Source organism: Heterodontus francisci, chromosome 27 (genome assembly GCF_036365525.1).
Source record: "Heterodontus francisci isolate sHetFra1 chromosome 27, sHetFra1.hap1, whole genome shotgun sequence".
Classification (NCBI taxonomy): domain Eukaryota; kingdom Metazoa; phylum Chordata; class Chondrichthyes; order Heterodontiformes; family Heterodontidae; genus Heterodontus; species Heterodontus francisci.
The window spans coordinates 3,286,532-3,306,876 of record NC_090397.1 but is presented as its reverse complement, the minus strand read 5'-3'; the positions used below and the strand labels follow the sequence as shown (position 1 = coordinate 3,306,876).

At 43.2% G+C, this 20,345-nt stretch overlaps 1 protein-coding gene across 1 annotated transcript in view; it reads right to left on the bottom strand.

Annotated features, from left to right (window-relative positions):
* Positions 1-16,736: 16,736 nt before the first annotated feature.
* cbll1 (Cbl proto-oncogene-like 1, E3 ubiquitin protein ligase) overlaps positions 16,737-20,345 on the bottom strand; it is a 38,279-nt gene continuing 34,670 nt past the window's right edge. The window contains exon 6 of the mRNA XM_068058740.1: positions 16,737-18,682. Coding sequence (XP_067914841.1) covers positions 17,641-18,682 — 1,042 coding nt within the window. The 3' untranslated portion in view covers positions 16,737-17,640. The remainder of the gene's footprint in view (positions 18,683-20,345) is intronic.

Genomic DNA, 20,345 nt, shown 5'->3' with positions numbered 1-20,345 from the left:
CATTGGTGGATAGGATCAAGGAAAACCCTCAGGCTTTCTATAGGTATATCAGGAATAAAAGAATGACTAGAGTTAGATTAGGGCCAATCAAGGATAGTCGTGGGAATTTGTGTGTGGAATCAGAGGAGATCGGGGAAGTGTTAAATGAATATTTTTCGTCAGTATTTCCAGTTGAGAAAGAAAATGTTGTCGAGGAGAATACTGAGATTCAGGCTACTAGGCTAGATGGGATTGAGGTTCACAAGGAGGAGGTGTTAGCAATTTTGCAAAGTGTGAAAATAGATAAGTCCCCTGGGCCAGATGGGATTTATCCTCGGATTCTCTGGGAAGCCAGGGAGGAGATTGCAGAGCCTTTGTCCTTGATCTTTATGTCGTCATTGTCGACAGGAATAGTGCCGGAAGACTGGAGGATAGCAAATGTTCTCCCCTTGTTCATAAAGGGGAGTAGAGACAGCCCTGGTAATTATAGACCTGTGAGTCTTACTTCGGTTGTGGGTAAAATGTTGGAAAAGGTTATAAGAGACAGGATTTATAATCATCTTGAAAAGAATAAGTTCATTAGCGATAGTCAGCATGGTTTTGTGAAGGGTAGGTCGTGCCTCACAAACCTTATTGAGTTTTTCGAGAAGGTGACCAAACAGGTGGATGAGGGTAAAGCCGTGGATGTGGTGTATATGGATTTCAGTAAGGCGTTTGATAAGGTTCCCCACGGTAGGCTATTGCAGAAAATACGGAAGTATGGGGTTGAAGGTGATTTAGAGCTTTGGATCAGAAATTGGCTAGCTGAAAGAAGACAGAGACTGGTGGTTGATGGCAAATGTTCATCCTGGAGTTTAGTTACTAGTGGTGTACCGCAAGGATCTGTTTTGGGGCCACTGCTGTTTGTCATTTTTATAAATGACCTGGAAGAGGGTGTAGAAGGGTGGGTTAGTAAATTTGCGGATGACACTAAGGTCGGTGGAGTTGTGGATAGTGCCGAAGGATGTTGTAGGGTACAGAGGGACATAGATAGGCTGCAGAGCTGGGCTGAGAGATGGCAAATGGCGTTTAATGCGGAAAAGTGCGAGGTGATTCACTTTGGAAGGAGTAACAGGAATGCAGAGTACTGGGCTAATGGGAAGATTCTTGGTAGTGTAGATGAACAGAGAGATCTTGGTGTCCAGGTGCATAAATCCCTGAAGGTTGCTACCCAGGTTAATAGGGCTGTTAAGAAGGCATATGGTGTGTTAGCTTTTATTAGTAGGGGGATCGAGTTTCGGAGCCACGAGGTCATGCTGCAGCTGTACAAAACTCTGGTGAGACCGCACCTGGAGTATTGCGTGCAGTTCTGGTCACCGCATTATAGGAAGGATGTGGAAGCTATGGAAAGGGTGCAGAGGAGATTTACTAGGATGTTGCCTGGTATGGAGGGAAGGTCTTACGAGGAAAGGCTGAGGGACTTGAGGTTGTTTTCGTTGGAGAGAAGGAGGAGGAGAGGTGACTTAATAGAGACATATAAGATAATCAGAGGGTTAGATAGGGTGGATAGTGAGAGTCTTTTTCCTCGGATGGTGATGGCAAACACGAGGGGACATAGCTTTAGGTTGATGGGTGATAGATATAGGACAGATGTCAGAGGTAGTTTCTTTACTCAGAGAGTAGTAAGGGCGTGGAACGCCCTGCCTGCAGCAGTAGTAGACTCGCCAACTTTAAGGGCATTTAAGTGGTCATTGGATAGACATATGGATGAAAATGGAATAGTGTAGGTCAGATGGTTTCACAGGTCAGCGCAACATCGAGGGCCGAAGGGCCTGTACTGCGCTGTCATGTTCTAATTCTAATTCTAATTCTAACCTAAAATGCAGAACATCAAAAGTAATCATCTCCGGATTGTTACCTGAGCCAAGCGCAAATTGGCAGAGGGTCGAGCAGATTAGAGAACTAAACTAGGCTGGAGACAGTGTCCTGACTAATTGCATAACTAGGGCTATGGACAAGGCTTTAAACTAACAGAATTGGGGGAGGTTTTGGGTAAAGGGAAACTTAGAAATCTAAAGAAATAGGTCAGGGCATTGGAGCAGGATAGTGATGTGGGTAACTCCCAACAGAATGGGACAAGAAGGGACAGAGAGTTTATCAAAAATTGTACATCAGCAAATAAGGTCATTGCAGGGAATGGAGGTTAAAAAAAAATTTAATTAAAGCTCCTTTATCTGAATGCACAAAGCATCTGTAATAAGATAGATGAACTCGTGGTACAAATAGAGGTAAATGATCTGCATCTAATTGCCTTTACTGAGACATGGTGACAAGGAGATCAAGGTTGGGAAATGAATATTCCAGGGGACACAACAGAGAGACAGAATGGCAAAAGACGAGGGGGAGCACTGATAGTAAAGGATGACATAAGGATATTAATAAGAAGGGATCTGGCATCAGCAGATCATAAAGTAGAATCAGTTTGGGTGGAAATTAGGAATAGAAGGAGTCAGAAAACACTGGTGGGAGTAGTTTACAGGTCCCCAAACAGTAGTTATATTATTGGAAAGAACTGGCTAAGGTTACTTGGGTAAATAGACTGGAAGGTATGGCAGTAAATGAACAGTGGGAAACATTTAAAGAAACAATTCAAAGGGTTCAACAAACGTACATTCAGTTTAAAAACAACAATTGATTAAGAAAGACCTGTCTGTGGCTCACTCAGGAAGTTAAGGACAGTATTAGATTAAAAGAAGAGGCATACAATGTTGCAAAAAAAAAAATAGGAGCAAGTCTGAGGATTGGGAATGTTTTAGAGACCAGCAAAGGGCCACAAAAAGTTGATAAAAAGGGGAAAATAGAGAACATGAGAGGATACAGCAGGATACAGATCGATTGGAGACTTGGGCGGAGAAATGGCAGATGGAGTTTAATCTGGAAAAATGTGAGGTAATGCATTTTGGAAGATCTAATACACGTGGGAAGTATACAGTAAATGGCAGAACCCTAAGGAGTATTGACAGGCAGAGAGATCTGGGCGTACAGGTCCACAGATCACTGAAAGTGGCAACGCGGGTGGATAAGGTAATCAAGAAGGCATACGGCATGCTTGCCTTCATCGGTCGGGGCATAGAGTATAAAAATTGGCAAGTCATGCTGCAGCTGTACAGAAACTTAGTTAGGCCACACTTGGAATACTGCGTACAATTCTGGTCGCCACACTACCAGAAGGATGTGAAGGCTTTGCAGAGGGTACAGAAGAAGTTTACCAGGATGTTGCCTGGTCTGGAGGGTGTTAGCTATGAGGAGAGGTTGGATAAACGCGGATTGTTTTCACTGGAACAACGGAGGTGGAGGGGCGACATGATAGAGGTTTACAAAGTTATGAGTGGCATGGACAGAGTGGATAGTCAGAAGCTTTTTCCCAGGGTGGAAGAGTCAGTTACTAGGGAACATAGGTTTAAGGTGCGCTGGGCAAAGTTTAGGGGGGATGTGCGAGGCAAGTTCTTTACACAGAGGGTGGTGAGTGCCTGGAACCTGCTGCCGGGGGAGGTGGTGGAAGCAGGTACAATAGCGACGTTTAAGAGGCATCTTGACAAATACATGAATAAGATGGGAATGGAGGGATACGGTCCCCGGAAGTGCAGAAGGTTTTAGTTTAGACAGGCATCAAGATCGGCGCAGGCTTGGAGGGCCGAATGGCCTGTTCCTGTGCTGTACTATTCTTTGTTCTTTGTTCTAAACTAGCCAGCAATATAAAAACAGATTGTAAGAGCTTTTATAAGTACATATAAAGGAAGAGAGTAGCTAAAGTACACGTTGGTCCCTTGGAGGCAGAGACCGGAGAAATCATCATGGGGAATGACGAAATCACAGAGGCATTGAACAAATATTTTGTGTCTGTCAAGTTCCATACCAGAAATAAGCAGTAACCTCGGAGCTAAAAAGTGTGAGGAAATTAATGATACTGAAAGCAGCTGAGAAAAAGTATTGGAGAAACTTGAGGGACTAAATTCTGACAAGTCCCCGGGACCAGATGGCCTATATTCTAGAGTTCTAAAAGAGATAGGTGCAGAGATAGTGGATGTGCTGGCTATGATTTTCCAGAATTCCATAGACTCAGGAATGGTCCCGTCAGATTGGAATTTGGAAATGTTACACCACTTTTCAAGAAAGGAGGTAGAGAGAAAACAGGGAACTACAGGCCAGTTAGCCTAACATCAGTAGTTGGGAAGATGCTGGAAACTATTATTAAATAAGTCTTAACTATTGCACTTGGAAAAGCATAGTATGATTAGAACAAGTCAGCATGGTTTTACTAAAGGGAGATCCTGTTTGACAAATTTATTAGAGTTTTTTGAGGATGTAACTAGTAGGGTAGATAAAGGGGAACCAGTAGATATAGTATACCTGGATTTCCAAAAGGCATTCGATAAGGTGACACATAAAAGATTAATAGCAAGATAAGGGCTCATGGTGTTGGGGGTAATATATTAGCATGGATAGACAGGAAGCAGAGAGTGGGCATAAATGGGGCAATTCAAGTTGGCAGGCAGTGAATAGTGGGGTGCCACAAGGATCAGTGCTGGGGCCTCAGCTACTTACACTCATATTAATGACTTGGATGAAGAGGCAGAGAGTAATGTATCTAAGTTTGCTAATGATACAAAGCTCGGTGGAAAGGTAAGCTGTGGGGAGGATGTAGAGAGGCTGCAAAGAGATATAGACAGGTTAAGTGAGTGCTCAACAAGATGGCAAATGGAGTATAATGTAGGGAAATGTGAAGTTGTTTACTTTGGTCGTAAAAATAAAAAAGCAGAATATTTTTTAAAAGATGTGAAACTGGTAAGTGTTGATGTTCAGAGAGACTTGGAGGTCCGCGTACAAGGAATGCAGGAAGTTAACATGCAGGTGCAGCAGGCTATTAGAAGGGCAAATGGCATGTTGGCCTTTATTGCAAGGGGACTGGAGTACAGGAATAAAGATGTCTTACTAAAATTGTACAAGGTTTTGGTGAGACCGCACCTGGAATACTGTGTGCAGTTTTGGTCTCCACATTTAAGAAAGGATATACTTGCACTGGAGGCAGTGCAGCGAAGATTTACTAAATTGGTCCCTGGGATGAGGAGGATGTCCTATGATGAGAGGCTGAGTAAATTGGGCCTATTTTCTCTGGAGTTTAGAAGAATGAGAGGTGATCTAATAGAGACATACAAGATTCTGAAAGGGCTTGATAGGGTAGAAGCTGAGAGATTGTTCCCACTGGTCGGGGAATCTAGAACACAGGGGCACAGTCTCAGGATAAGAGGCCAATCATTCAAGACTGAGATGAGAAGAAATTACTTCACTCAAAGGGTTGTGAATCTTTGGAATTCTGTAACCCAGAAGGTTGTGGATGCTCCTTTAGTGAATACATTTAGGGCTGGCGTGGATGGATTTTTGGTCTCGCAGGGAATCAAGGGATTTGGGGAGCAGGCAGGAAAGTGGAATTGAAGACTAAAGATTGTATTGAATGGCGGAGTAGCCTCGATGGGCTCTGTGGTCTACCTATTTCTTGTGTTCTGACAATAAAGAGCTGTCAGAGAGAATGCTCTCATCCCATGGTTGACTCTGAACACCTCCCTCTTTATATTTACAGTACGACGATTTAACTTTCATAAAGATGCAGTTGGTGTTAATTGGAGTTATACTCTATGGCTGGTATTTTATGTTGGGTGGAGGCCTTGCCCACTGGCGAGCCCACCTCCAACAGGCCTGAGGAGCCACACTGGGATTTTCCACTCCCCAGGCCCTTAATTAGCCCTGGGCAGGACTTCCACATTCTCGAGGCAGGAAGTCCTGCCTAATGGAGCTGCTGGCCAATCAGCGGGACTTCCTGTCAACGGCAGCAAGAGGGATGATGGCCCTGAAAAGAAGGTAAGTGTCTGGGGCCTCACCAGGGACAATCGGCCGTGCCCCGGCGAGGCAAGGGGGATCGATTGGGAGTGGGGGGGAGGGGAAGTGTACAGTGGGGGCAGTTGGGCCATGGGGGGGCATTCCTGGGACCTTTGCCTCCCAGCTGCCGCTGCTAAAATACCAGCTGCGGTGGGAGGAGGCAGTTAATTGGCCGCTTAAGGGCCTTGGTTGGCCTAGGACAAGCGGGCTGCTTCTTGCTGCCGCCACCCTGTGTAAAATCGGGAAGGTGTCGGGAACGGCACCCCTGCCTCCCACTCAATTTTACAGCACCACCCCCGCCTCCACCACCAGCCCGCTATTGTGGGGGGTGGCGTAAAATTTCAGCCTACATTTACTGTAATGCTGACCAAATATATTGAGGTTAAAAACAGTGTCATGAATGGAAGAGGGCAGTGATGAAATAAACAATGAAATAGAAGAATTATGATTTTTTTTTAAATCAACTGTTAAACAAAACCACAAGAACATGACCACTTGTACCACAGTCAAAATGGGCCATGTGACCCCTCCTTTACTGGAAATCAACAAACCTGTCTACAACATGGAACTCATTAACCTCATCTGAAATAGCTCTGGGGAGAACCCCTTTGTAATTGATCAGAGCACTATTGCATTAATTACTCTCATGAACATGAATGAACTAACAAAGGATTCTGGAGACCGATGGACTTACAGCAGAAACCAAAACTGAATAGGTATGAAGTAGCATTGTGTTAACAGAAGGGTCCCCATTCAGACATCAATCGATAGCCATGGTCTCCACATCCTGGTCCATTGTGTGGTCACACCAGCGAGTCACATGTCTCCTTACAGAAACTCTAATGTGATGAATTTTTACCTTAAAAAGCTGGCGAGAGAGGGAGAGATCAAGCTAACACCTTCAGAAAGCAGACCAGTCAAGGACTGTGAAAGAGATCCAGCCAAGCAAGGAGGAAGCCCTGCTGCTAATTCTACACTTCAACTTGCTGCAACAGAGCACATAAAATAACCAACACCTCCAGTCTGAAATTTAAACCAGCGGGAAATCTACAACACCTCAACAAGTTCAAGACTATAAACATACCAGGCCTACACCTTTAAAAGAGACTGTCCTGAGAAAATTCAACAGGCTTACTATCAACCTCGAACACCTATCTTACTTTGATCTTTAAACTACTTACCCTTTTTTGCTCTATTCTTGTGTATGCGTGTGTGAGTGAATATGTGCATGGGTGAGGTTGCGACTGTTTTGGGAATTGTGTAAAAATAGTTAGGTTTTCTAGTAGGTTAAAAAAAATATCATTTGTCGGTTTATTTAACCATTATAAACGTCAGGGGCTAACTCAACATTTTTAACTAAACACAACTGCAGTCAGTTGGGAGGTGAACACACCTTTCTACCTGTCAGTCACAGAAAATGCTGGAAATATTGATAAAAGGTCACAGACCTGAAACGTTAACTTTGTGTCTCTCTCCACAGATGCTGCCAGAGCTGTTGAGTATTTCCTGCATTTTCTGTTTTTATTTCAGATTTCCCACATCTGCAGTATTTTGCTTTTGTACATTGAGTTTACATTGATTGTCATTTGACATGTCCTGATGTGAGAAATAATCTTATTCATTTTAAATGAGCTTTAGAGCCAGTATACTCAATCAGCAAATTCAACTTAACTTTCAAAAGGGAATTAGATATATACTTGAAAAGGAAACATTTGCAGGGCTAAAAGAGAAGGGGAATGGGGCTAATTGGATAGATGGGCCTAATGGCCTCCTTCCATGATGCTTCTAACTGGATGCAAATTACATCTAAAATAAAATTATGCCTGCTATGAAATGTTAGTTTAACTTTTCACCCACAGACCACATAAAATGGCATGGAAATTCTTGTAGTAGAATGTTTAGTGATAGACCAGGAGTGCAGTTAAATGCTTCTCAATTAACTAATAGCTCATTGATCCATTTGCTGGATTTGATTAAGACAAGCATCACTCAAACAGATGCCATTGTTACTGTACCTCACTTATCTTTTGGTAGTAGTTTCCAAAAATAACTAATGAAGCAGTGTCATGAAAGTGCTTTAAATTTTTTTTTTTTGAGGATTCGTATTTTAGAATCATGGACATTGGTTTATTTGGGAAAATTGAAAAGACTCCATGGGTGTTTTTTACAAGAGGTCTTGCTTGGAAACAAACCTTTACTGGCTGTCACATACAATAAACAACAGAAACCTTGGTGACTGGGGGGAGATGTTTACAGAGAAATGCCATGTCAAGATTTATGAGGGAGGATTGGTTTTGCTTCTGAGTTTTTGTTTTGACTTTCTGGTTGGGGTGCGGACTGTGTTGAAAAGCATTTGGACATCAACCTGCCAAGGGAGAAACCCCCAGCTCATCTTTCCTGCACCTCTCTAAGTGACATGGAGAAATCCTGTATGTCAGCTCCTCTTTCGCTACCTCTTTGAACAACCTGCGAATTCAGAGTGGGATAATTGAAACCCCTGATGCCACATTCCTCCTGGAAAGCCAACCAGACTACATCTTGACATCTCCAGAACTGCTCTAGAAAAGATCCCAGTGATCTGTCATTGTATACCCGGATGCCAGACCAAAAGGAACAACCGACATCCTTCCATATCTTCTCTTTATTCTTCAAGATTTAGCAAGTATTTGGCCAAAGTTTTTTTTTTGCAAAAGAGCTTTGCAGAGAAAATCTCTTTATTTTTCAGTTAGCCGGTGTGTGTTTGTGTGTGAGTGAGAGGGGCTAAGGTAAAAAGGGAACTTTCATATTTCAATCTGTGCGTTGATGCTTTGCTTCATTCCTGGATAAGTCTTGGTTTATACCAAACTGATAATTTTGTTGTTTATCACAGAAACCTAGTTCATGTATTTTATTCGGGGATAAAGAGTAGAGTATATAATTGACCATATCAGCACTTGAGTAAACATTTAAATATATGTTGTGACCTGTGGAGAAGTGGAACTAGAAAAGACAGTGCACTCCTCCCACCTTGGTCATAACATATAATTGGGGGCTCTGTGCGGGACAACTCAAAGCCGACCTGCAATTGTAAGTGGGGTAATAATAATTGAAAAGAGGAAAAGGAAAAAACAGGTTTCTTGTGCATTAGAGTAAAGTTTACATTACCAGAATGGATTTGTCAGTTGCTATGACTTTTCTGGAGAAGTACTTATCTGTGAGTGATTTTAGAAACTTAACCAAGGTTAGGCTAATAGCATTGACAGCAAAATTGGGGCTAGAGTTAAAACCAGAAGCTAAGACAGCAGACATTATTGAAGTAATAGCACAGCACTTGCAATTGGAAGAAAAAGGCGATCGAGATTCAGTTGAATTAGCTAGGATTCAGTTGCAATTGAAAATGAAAGAAGTTGAGCTTGAACAGCAAAGAGAATTGATAATAAAAAAAAACTTGAACTGCTTGAAAAGCAGGAAAGAGAGAGAGAAGGAAATTCAAATTTTAAAAAGCTGGAATTAAGACAAAAAAGTGGCCTTGACTTCAGGAAAAGTTTTGGTGAGGGAAGATCTAACTCCAGCCCAGGACCCAGTTGAGAGCTGTCTAAATTTGTGCAAGCCCTCCTGAAGTTTGAAGGGTATAGAGGCATTTTTCATTTCTTTTGCAAAGATAGCTAGACAAATGAAGTGGTCAAAGGAAAGCTGGACACTGCTCATGCAAAGCAGGTTGAGGGACAGAGCTCATAAAGTCCATACCATACTTTCCGAGGTGGCTTCTGCAAATAATGAGATGGTTAAAAAGGCTATTATCGCTGTTTGAGTTAGTCCCTGCAGTCTACAGGCAGAAATTTCAGAACATCTGGAGACAGCCTGGGCAGATTTATATAGAATTTGAGAGGGTAAAGCAGATTAATCTGGATCATTGGATGCAGGCACTAAAGGTAAAGGCCACATATGAGAATCTTAGGGAAAACAATTCTCCTGGAAGAATTTAAAAATTCACTCCCTCCGTTAGTAAGAATCCATGTAGAGAACCAGGTTTCAACAGCCAAACAGGTAGCTGAGATCGCTGATGATTTTAAGCTTGTTTACAAGCTGAAACCCTTTGTCCATCACCCCCACAAACTCAAGAAGGATAGAGGGTGAGAGGGTGAAAGGAAGACAAGTAGCCAGGGACAAGAAGGGACAGCTGGTAATGTCCAGGATCTTCTCCTCAGGCCAGAAAGCAAGATGCTGAGCATGGAAGTGAGGTCCGAAAGCCTAAGTGTTACCATTGCAACAAGGTGGGACAACTTTGTGCAGAATTCTGGAAGTTTCAGGGTAAACCCATGGGGCTCATTGGGATGTACAAGGCCAATGCAGAGAAAGGGGCCCTGACTGGGATTACAACAGATCAGGCTGTAGCTCTAACTGCAGCTGTAAGGCCAAGTACAAAAACCGCTGTGAGTGTGGGGGATGTGAACAAGATACCTGAGAGGTATGGAATTCTTGTCAAAAGGAAAAGTAACTCCTTATTCCTCATTTAGGCAGGTAAACCTATAGTTATACTTTGGGATACAGAAGCCACCCAAACTCTTTTGCTGGGGGAAGGCATAACTTTTCCATCAGAGAGCGCATTGAATGCCAAGGTTTTAGTGAATGGTATTGGCAGGGAGTATTTACCCATACCTTTGTATCAGGTAAATACTTTTGCACCTAGAGTGTGACCTAATGTCCGGAACGGTAATTGTAGAAGTTGTCCATAGCTTTCCTATAAATGGAGTTGACCTACTCCTGGGGACTGATTTAGCTGGAGTGAAGTAGTAGCTTCTCCAGTAGCCACAGAAAGTCCAAGTGAGGTAAAAGACACAGAACAGTTGCAGGAAAACGTTCCAGGAATTTTTCCTTCATGTGTAGAGACCTGAGCAATGGCTAAACAAGTTCCATTGTTGGAGGTAAAATTGGCACCACAGACAGATAGCCGAATATCTGAAACTTTCTTTGGGGATTTGGATAATCCAAAGGAAATGTCAGTAAGTCTTCTATGATCAAGGCTCAGCAAGCCGATCCAGAGTCAAATAAAGTGGCACAATTGGTTCTAATGGAACGGAGGCAAAGGGAATTCAGAAGCCTACTATATTAAAAATGGGGTTAACGTTTCAAGTCTGTGACCATTCTGATGAAAGGTCACAAACCTCAAACGTTAACTTTGCTTCTCTCCACAGATGCTGCCTGACCCGCTGAGTATTTCCAGCACTTCCTGCTTTTATTTCAGATTTCCAGTATCTGCAGTATTTTGCTTTCATATTAAAAATGGGATTCTGATGAGTAAGTGGAGACCTCTTCACAGACCTGCGGATGAAGAATGGACAGTTGTTCACCAGATAGTGGTACCACCCATGTATCATCAGGAAATATTAAGGAAAATTAAGTGAAATTCCTTTGGCGGGACATGTGGGGATCTGGAAGACCCAATCACGTATAGGTCAACATTTTTACTGGCTAGGTTTTTCCAAGGATGTGGTGCAGGTTTGTAAAATGTGCCATACATGCCAGATTGTGGGAAAACTGCAACCTGCCATAAAACCGCCATCTCTAATTCCCATACCAGTTTTTGGGGAACCATTTAGTAGGGTGATGGTAGACTGTGTAGGACCTTTACCAAAAACAAAAGCAGGACACCAATATATACTCACTATCATGGATATGGCTACTTGGGTCCCAGAGACCATTCCCTTGAGAACAATTTCTGCTAAGGTAGTGGTAGAGAAGTTAACCCAGTTCTTCACTAGATATGGATTACCAACTGAGATTCAGTCGGATCAAGGTTCCAATTTCATGTCTAAAATTTTTCATAAAGTTATGGGTAATTTGGGTATAACAGTTAAAGTTTTCAGCTTACCACTCAAACACAAGGGACTTCAGAAAGGTACCATCAGACCCTCAAAATGATGATCAGGGCTTACTGTCATGAATATCCCCATGATTGGGATAAAGGGCTAGAATTTCTTTTGTTTGCCACTAGGGATTCACCGAATGAGTCTATCAGTTTTAGTCCTTTTGAATTAGTTTATGGACATGAGCTGTCCTTTAAAACTAATCAAAGGAAAGTCTTTAGTACAGAGGGATGAATCTTCCATGTTAGATTATGTATCAGTGTTCCGGTAGTGGCTCATGAGAGCCTGCAAAGTGGCTCAGGAACACCTGAAAGCTTCCCAAACAATCATGAAGAAATGGGCAGACAAGCATGCTAAGACCCGAACATTTCAGCCAGGGGATGAGGTGTTAGTATTACTGCCTTTACAGGGTGAACCACTGAAAGCATGGTTCAGTGGTCCATATACAACAGTCAAGAGAATTGATAAAGTAAATTATTTGATTGACAACCCAGATCGCTGGAAAAAGAATCACGTGTCATATCAATATGCTGAAAAAAATATTATCACCAGGAGGAGGTTAAGCAAGCACAGGGATGTCAGGTAGTAAGGACAGGGAAGGATGAAAGGGATGGTGAGGATGAGGCAGAAGGAGGCCTGGACAATTCTCAAATTGAACCTCCTACTATCTGGTTAGCTCATACTGAATTGTTAGGGAGATTAGACACTATGCTTTCATATTTAGATGCAGAACAAGAAGACCTAACAAGGCTACTCAGCAGTTAAAGCAGCTTGTAGGGACAAACCAGAATGTACAACCTTAGCCATACATGATGTGGATGTAGGGGAATCCTTTCCTATCAAACAACATCCTTATCGCTTTAAGTGCAGAGAAACAGACCCAGGTAAAAGCAGAAATCCAATACATGTTGGAAAACCACCTAATTGAACACAGTCAAAGCATCTGGAGTTCCCCAGTGGTGTTAGTGCCTAAACCTGACGGTTCAACTAGATTCTGCGGACTACAGAAAGGTTAATGCAATAACAAAGGCAGACTCCTACCCAATTCCTCACTTGGAAGATTGTATTGATAAGAGTGGGCAGTGCCACGTTTCTTACAAAAATAGATTTGTCAAAGGGATACTGGAAGGTTCCTTTATACCCTGAGCTGAAGAAATATTGGCCTATGTCACACCAGATGGTCTTTTCCAATGCTAAGTGATGCCATTAATGCTAAAAAAAAATGCCCTTGCCACTTTTTAGAGACTAATGAACCAAATGGTAGCCAGTGTTCCTAACTGTGATGTGCTGGTATACAGCGACACTTGGAAGCACCACTTGGAACTAGAAGCTCTGTTTAGAAAATTACAGTCGGCAGATATAGTATAAACTTTGCCAAAAATGAATTTGCAAAAGCAAGGGTAACTGACCTCGGGCATTTAGTAGGGCAAGGACAAGTGTTGCCAAGAACAGAAAAAGTACAAGCATTGGTGGAGTTCCCTACCCCTAAGACTAAGCGAGAAATCATGAGGTTCTTGGAGACGTGCAGGTTCTACTGCAAGTTTCCACCAAATTTTAGTACCATAGCTGCTCCATTGACGGATTTGCTTAATAAAAAACAAGGTAGTGCGGTCAGGAGAGTGCCAAGCATCTTTTGAGAGGCTGAAAGCCATGTTGACGAATGAACCAGTGTTGCTTACCCCAAATTTCACTATGCCCGTCAAGGTAGCAATTGATGCCAGTGACCTGGGGTCGGTACAGTCATAGAGTCATACCTGTCCAGATGCCTCTTAAATGTCGCTACTGTTCCTGCCTCCACCACCTCCTCAGGCAGCTCATTCCAGATACCCACTATTCTTTGTGTGAAAAATTTACCCCTTTGATCCCCTTTAAACCTCCTCCCTCTCACCTTAAATCTATGCCCTCTAATTTTAGTCACCCCTACCATGGGAAACAGACTCTGGCTATCTACGTCTCCCATAATTTTATATACCTCTATCATGTCCCCTCTCAGCCTCCTTCGCTCCAGGGAAAACAGACCCAGCCTATCCAGTCTCTCTTTACAACTCAAGCCCTCCAAACCAGGCAACATCTTGTGAATCTTTTCTGCACCCTCTCTAGCTTAATCACATCTTTCCTGTAGTGCGGCGACCAGAACTGCACACAGTACTCCAAATGCAGCCCAACCAACGTTATGTACAACTGTAACATGGCGTCCCAACTCTTGTACTCAATGCCTCGGCCGATGACGGCAAGCATACGCCTTCTTCACCACCCTGTCTACCTGTGTTGCCACTTTCAGGGAACTATGTACTTGCACCCCAAGTTCTCTCTGCTCAACAACACTCCCCAGGGCCCTGCCATTCACTGTATATGTCCTGCCCCGGTTTAACTGCCCAAAATGCATCACTTCACACTTGTCTGCGTTAAATTCCATTTGCCACTCCCTTGTCCACTTTCCCAGTTGATCCTGTTGTAACCTTAGACAACCTTCTTCACTGTCCACTATACCACCAATTTTGGTGTCATCTGCAAACCTACTAAGCATGCCCCTTACATTTGCATCCAAGTCATTAATATATATGACAAACAACAGAGGACCCAGCACCGATCCTTGCGGCACACCACTGGTCACCGGCCTCCAATCTGAAAAAACAACCCTCCACTACCACCCTCTGCCTCCTATCACCAAGCCAATTTTGTATCCAATTTGCTAGCTCACCCTGGATCCCATGTGTTCGAACGTTCCGGACCAGCCTACCATGCGGGACCTTGTCAAAGGCCTTGCTAAAGTCCATGGAGACAACGTCCATCGCCCTGCCCTCGTCAATCCTCTTGGTCACCTCCTCGTGAGACATGCTATCCCTAATCAGACGATGCCTTTCCAGATGCATATAAATCCTGTCTCTCAGAATCCCTTTCAATAACTTTCCCACCACTGATGTAAGGCTCACCGGCCTGTAGTTCCTTGGTTTATCCCTGCTGCCCTTCTTGAATAAAGGCACAACATTAGCTATCGTCCAGTCTTCCAGTATCTCACCCGTGGCTAACGATGAATCAAAAATCTCTGCCAGGGCCCCAGCAATCTCCTCCCTTGATCCCCATAGCATCCTAGGATACACCTGGTCAGGCCCTGGGGAATTATCCACCTTAATGCGCTTCAAAACCTCCAACACCTCCTCCTTTGTAATGTTGATATGCTCTAGGATATCGGTGTCCCCTCCTTTGAACTCACTAGCTTCCATGACCTTCTCCAGGATAAATACGGACGAGAAGTATTCATTTAAGACCTCACCCATTTCCCATGGCTCCACACATAGATTGCCACACTGATCCTTAAGGGGACCTACTCTCTCCCACCCTGTTACAAGACGCTGAATCGGGCATAGAAAGGTCAGTGGGATACTTTTCCTAAAAGCTAAATCGACACCAAAAGAGATACTCAATAATGGAAAAAGAAACTTTGGGCTTTTTACTAGCTCTTAAGCTTTTTGAAATATCTGTCCACTATGACTCCGGAGACACTGGTTTATACTGATCACAACAGCCTAGCCTTTGTGGAAAAATTCAAAAAAACCAGAATGCCAGACTATTCCAATGGAGTTTACTATCTCAACCTTATCACTTACCACATTGCGGGGCAACATAATGTAATTGTGAATGCTGTGTCTCGGATTTAACTTTGCTTTGAGTTGAATACAAAGATATACAAAGCAGAACTGTATTGGCTACAGGTAAAGAAATGAATGAATATATTTTCATCTTCAGTTTTTCCATATTTTGTAATGAAACACATTTAAAAATGGCATTTCATTCCTCCAAGGATGGAGGTGTTATGAAAGTGCTTCTTTAAAAAAAAATTTTATTTTGAGGAATCATATTTTTGAATCCAGGACATTGGGTTATTTGGGAAAACTGAAGACTATGGATATTTTTTTTTTACAAGGGTCATTGAGAGGTCTTGTTTGAAAATAACCTTTACTGGCTGTCATATGCCTTTAGCTCAAAACACAACAGAAACCTTGGTGACTTAGGGGAGATATTTACAGGGAAGTGACATGTCGAGATTTATGAGGGAGGAGTTAGTTTTGCTTCTGAGATTTTGTTTTGACTCTCTGGTTGCGGTGTGGACTATGCTGAAAAACAGTTGGAGGTCAACCTGTCAAGGGAGAAACACCCAGCCTTCCTGCACCTCTTGAAGAGACCTGGAGAAGGAATATGTCAGCTCCTCCTTCTCTAGCTCTTTGAAAAACCTGTGAATCCAGAATGGAATAACTGAAACCCCTGATGCCATATTTCTCCTGGAAAGCTTACCAGACTACTTCTCAACATCTCCTGACCGAACTGCTCCAGAAAAGATCCCAGTGATCTATCTCCGTATACCCAGATGCCAGACCAAAAGGGACAATTGACAGCCTTCCATATCTACTCTTTTTTTTCTTGAAGAATTAGCAAATATTTGGCCAAAGTATTCCTTTTTTTTGTTTGTTATTTTTGTAAAAGAGTTCTGTAGAAAAAATCTTTTTTAGTTAACCAGTGTATATATATGTGTGTGTGTGTGTGAGGTGCTAAGGTAAAAAGGGAACTTTCATATTTCAATCTGTGTTAATACTTTGCTTCATTACTGGATAAGTCTTACAAAGAACAAGCACAGGAACAGGCCATTCGGCCCTCCAAGCCTGTGGAAACTAAGACCTTCTGGACTTCCGGGGCCCGTATCCCTCTATTCCCATCCTACTCATGTATTTGTCAAGATGCCTCTTAAACGTCGCAAAATTTGTTTCATTTAATGGTTTAAATGAATTGATAATTTGGTTGTTTATCAAAGAAACTTGGTTGGTGTACCTGATTCCGGGATAAAGAGTAGAGTATACGATTGACCATATCGGTACCGGGTAAACATTTAAATATATATTGTGACCTATGGAGAAGTGGAACTAGAAAAGACTGTGCACTCCTCCAGCCTTGGTCGTAACAGTAGATATAAACATTCGTCCTTATACACGCCCATTTCGTCTGCAGCACTTTTATTTGAAATGAATACAAAAGAACAGCCTTTAACAGTGGTTTTAAGTCTATTCTATCCTTTTCTGGTAAATTAAAAAAATGTTCTCAAAATATAATGTAATACTAAGCTGGAGGGGGTGAGGGGCGAACAACTCATTGACTCAGGCCATAATATTAGGCAATGCAGAGAATGCAAAACCCTTAAAAGCCAGCATTCACTTTAATATTCCAATGCATGTGTATTATACATTTCAAACGGAAATAAACAAAAACAATACCTGCTCTCCTGTTACTCAGCACTCATCTTACAGCATCCCTACTGTTGTCAACTTTTAAGGGTTTACACTAAGGTGAACATAAGTTTGCAACAATGAATTGCTTACACTTGTGGATTTATTTACAGAACATTTTGCAGATGTTAATTACAGTGTTAAGCACAAATGGGCCAAAGAAAGGTCAGTAAAATATGTATTTAAAATATATATAGTAACTACATGCTCCCTAAATTGGACAAAACATAGTCGTGGTCACATGTTCCTCTATCTTAAAAGCAGTTAACTAAATTAACTGTTCGTTCCAGCAGAATCTTCACAGAACTGCCGCCAATGCTCACAGAGATTTTGCTCACACAAGGAACAAACTGCACGATACACATTAAAGACTAGTTTTTTTCACTTTCATAAATGATGTAGTTAGTATATATTGTGTAAAGCATGAAAACTCAATCGCTGGGTTTCGTTGACACAGTTTCAGTCGTATTAATAATTTATTACATCAAAATCTCCCCAGAACCACCCGAATTAACCTTTAAGTCACTGGAACCCCTTTCAGCAGGGTTCCTTTAAAATGTAAAGAAATTTTCATCTGAAGAAGCAATGTTACACCATGGGACTACGAGGTACTTCCATTCCACAACTTACTGATAATATGGCCTGTATCGTGTCTGATCAGGGTGATGTGGTCCAGGCAGTGGAGCCTGTGGAGGTGGGACCTGAATCCTCGGCGGAGGGGGACCTCTGGGAGCAGACCAAACACCGATACCTGGACTATGCCCTCCAGGCTGAGTAAATGGAGGGCTAAGAGTTCCCTGGTCTTCTGAATACTGCGGCATTGAGGATGCAGAGTAATGGTGCGGCGGAGGAGGGGTGTTTACAGGTGGACCAGTGTGCTGCGGAGGGGGTGGTCCATGGGGAGGATGGTTCATATATGGTGGCATTTGAGCCAAGATGTGCCCCGGTGGTGGATTGATTGGTGGTGGAGCTGCTGACAGAGGTGGAGGTGGAGCCTGGTTGTACACCATGTGGGGGTTGCCAGCTGCTTGTGCTGGGTGCTGCATGGGGTGGTTTATTGGTGGGGGAGGGGGAGGAGGTGGAGCATAGTGTTGCTGGGGAGGCAACATGTGGTGTGGGTGAGATACCACCGGATTGCTCTGGTATTCAGGATGATGATGAGGTGCTGCAGGTGGGGGCTCGCGACTGCCTGTACTTGAAGAGTCGTCTTGAATAGGAACGGTGATCAGATTGCTGTGTTTCCTTGTTGTCACAGTTGAAATTCGAAAGGTTTCCTGACTCACCGACCTCGGTGGTGGAGCAAGAGACATCTCAGAGGGCGGTGGGCGAATGTCCTCGTGCGTCTGGCTGTAGTGATCATGTGACACATGTTGTAGAGGGGGTGGCGGCATCATGATGGCATGTTGCTTAGGAGGAAGATGAGAAATATGGTGCTTGTCTTGCGGCATCAGAAAGCGCTCAGGAATCTCTGCCGGAGGTGCCATTGCAGGATGAAGTGGTTCTGGCTGTGACCTAATGACAGCTTTGCCAGTTCTCATGTGCCGGTGATTGATGTGAGCTTGTAAGTCTCTCTGAGAAAGGTAGGTCCGTTTGCAGCCTTGGACAATGCTGCACATGAAGAGCGAGCCCCGTAAGCACTGCTCAATGCGCTGGACGGGGTCACTACACCTAAAGAATGGAAAAGAAATAGGTTTCGTCAGTCCAGAGCAACTGTGTTTGAAAAAAAAGAGAAAAAAAAATTGAAGTGTGACATCACAGGAAAGCAGGTAAGTGACTGGTTTGTGAGTATTTCTCGATCTCTCTCTAAACTAGGGCATTTGTTCAAACTAGGAGACGGAAATTAAAAATTTCAATCTGGGTAAGTAAAACACCAAGTGAATTAATAAGAGTATCAGCAGCGAGCAGGTCTAGAGGCATTAAATAAAATTAATAATTTAAGCAAGGTACTAACTAGATTGTAAAAACAGGAATGAAGATTTTTCTTTAGATCATGGATGAGCGGCTGAGACCTGTTGCTTGCAAATCTTGAACCATGTCGGAACTTCAGGACACTTCACGTGTCTTTGGGGCGGGCGGGTGTAGGAAATGTCTCCAGCTATTTGAGCTCCAGCTTTGAGTTTGAGGGTCCGTTGCAGTCATTGCGGAGCATCAGGGAGTTAGAAAGTTTACTGGATCGTACATTCCAGGAGATGGTCACCCCCACAGGCAGTGTGATTTCAGGATAGATGAGTGGCCAACCGGAAGAGTAGAAAGAGGCAGAAAGTGCCGTGATCTTAGTGGTGTGTGCCACTCTCAAACCAGTACTCAGCTTTGGAGACTGCTGGGAGTGATGACATCTTGAAGGAGTGCAGTCCACACAATGGCACCAAAGTGCAAAGGACTCCACAGGAGGGAACATCTAACAGCAGAAATGCAGTCATTGTAGGAGACTCCACAGTTACATGGACTGACAGGCATTTCTGTAACTGTCAACGTGAATCCTGCATGCTATGTTGCCTCCCCGGTGCCAGGGTAAAGGACATCATGGGGAGGGTGCAGAATATTCCACAGGAAGGCGGCAGCGAGCCAGATGTTGTGGTACAAGTCAATACCAACGACATAGAGGGGGCAGGTAAAGAGGTCCTATGTCAGATTTTCAGGAACTAGGGACGAAGTTAAAGAGTAGGAGCTCAAAGGTAGTAATCTCTGGATTACTCCAGGTGTCGCTCAATAGCGATGGTCGAAATATTAAGATACACAGGATCAATGCGTGGCTTGAGCATTTGTGCAGGAGGGAGGACTTCAGATTCTTGGGGCATTGGGACCAGTTCTGGGGTAAGAGGTAGCTATTCAAAAGGGATGGGTTGCACCTCAACAGGACTGATACCAGTATCCTCGTGGGGAGGTTCAATACTGTAGCTGGGGAGGGTTTAAACTAGATTGGCAGAGGGATGTGCACCAACATATAGAAGTACAAAAGAGGAATAAGGTGCATAAAGGAGAGAGAGTTTGGATAGTCCTAGAGAAGAAAGTAGTGCATATTAGAAAGCAGCAGACTAGAAGTACAAGGAATACAAGGACAGGTTTAGAATGCATGTATGCAAATACACAAAGTGTGGTGAATAAGTTAGTGAGCTACAAGCATAAATAGCCATGTGGGAATGAGATATGAAGAAGTGGCAATAAGGGAAATGTGGTTTAGAAATGGTGAGGACTGGGTGCTTAATATTCAGGGACATAAAGTGTTCAGAAAAGGGAAGGAAAAAGAGCTGTGGGTGCCAGTACAGATTAAGGAAGACATTGTAGTATTGCAAAGAGATGTCCTTGAGGGGGAACAAGGACAAAATCCATT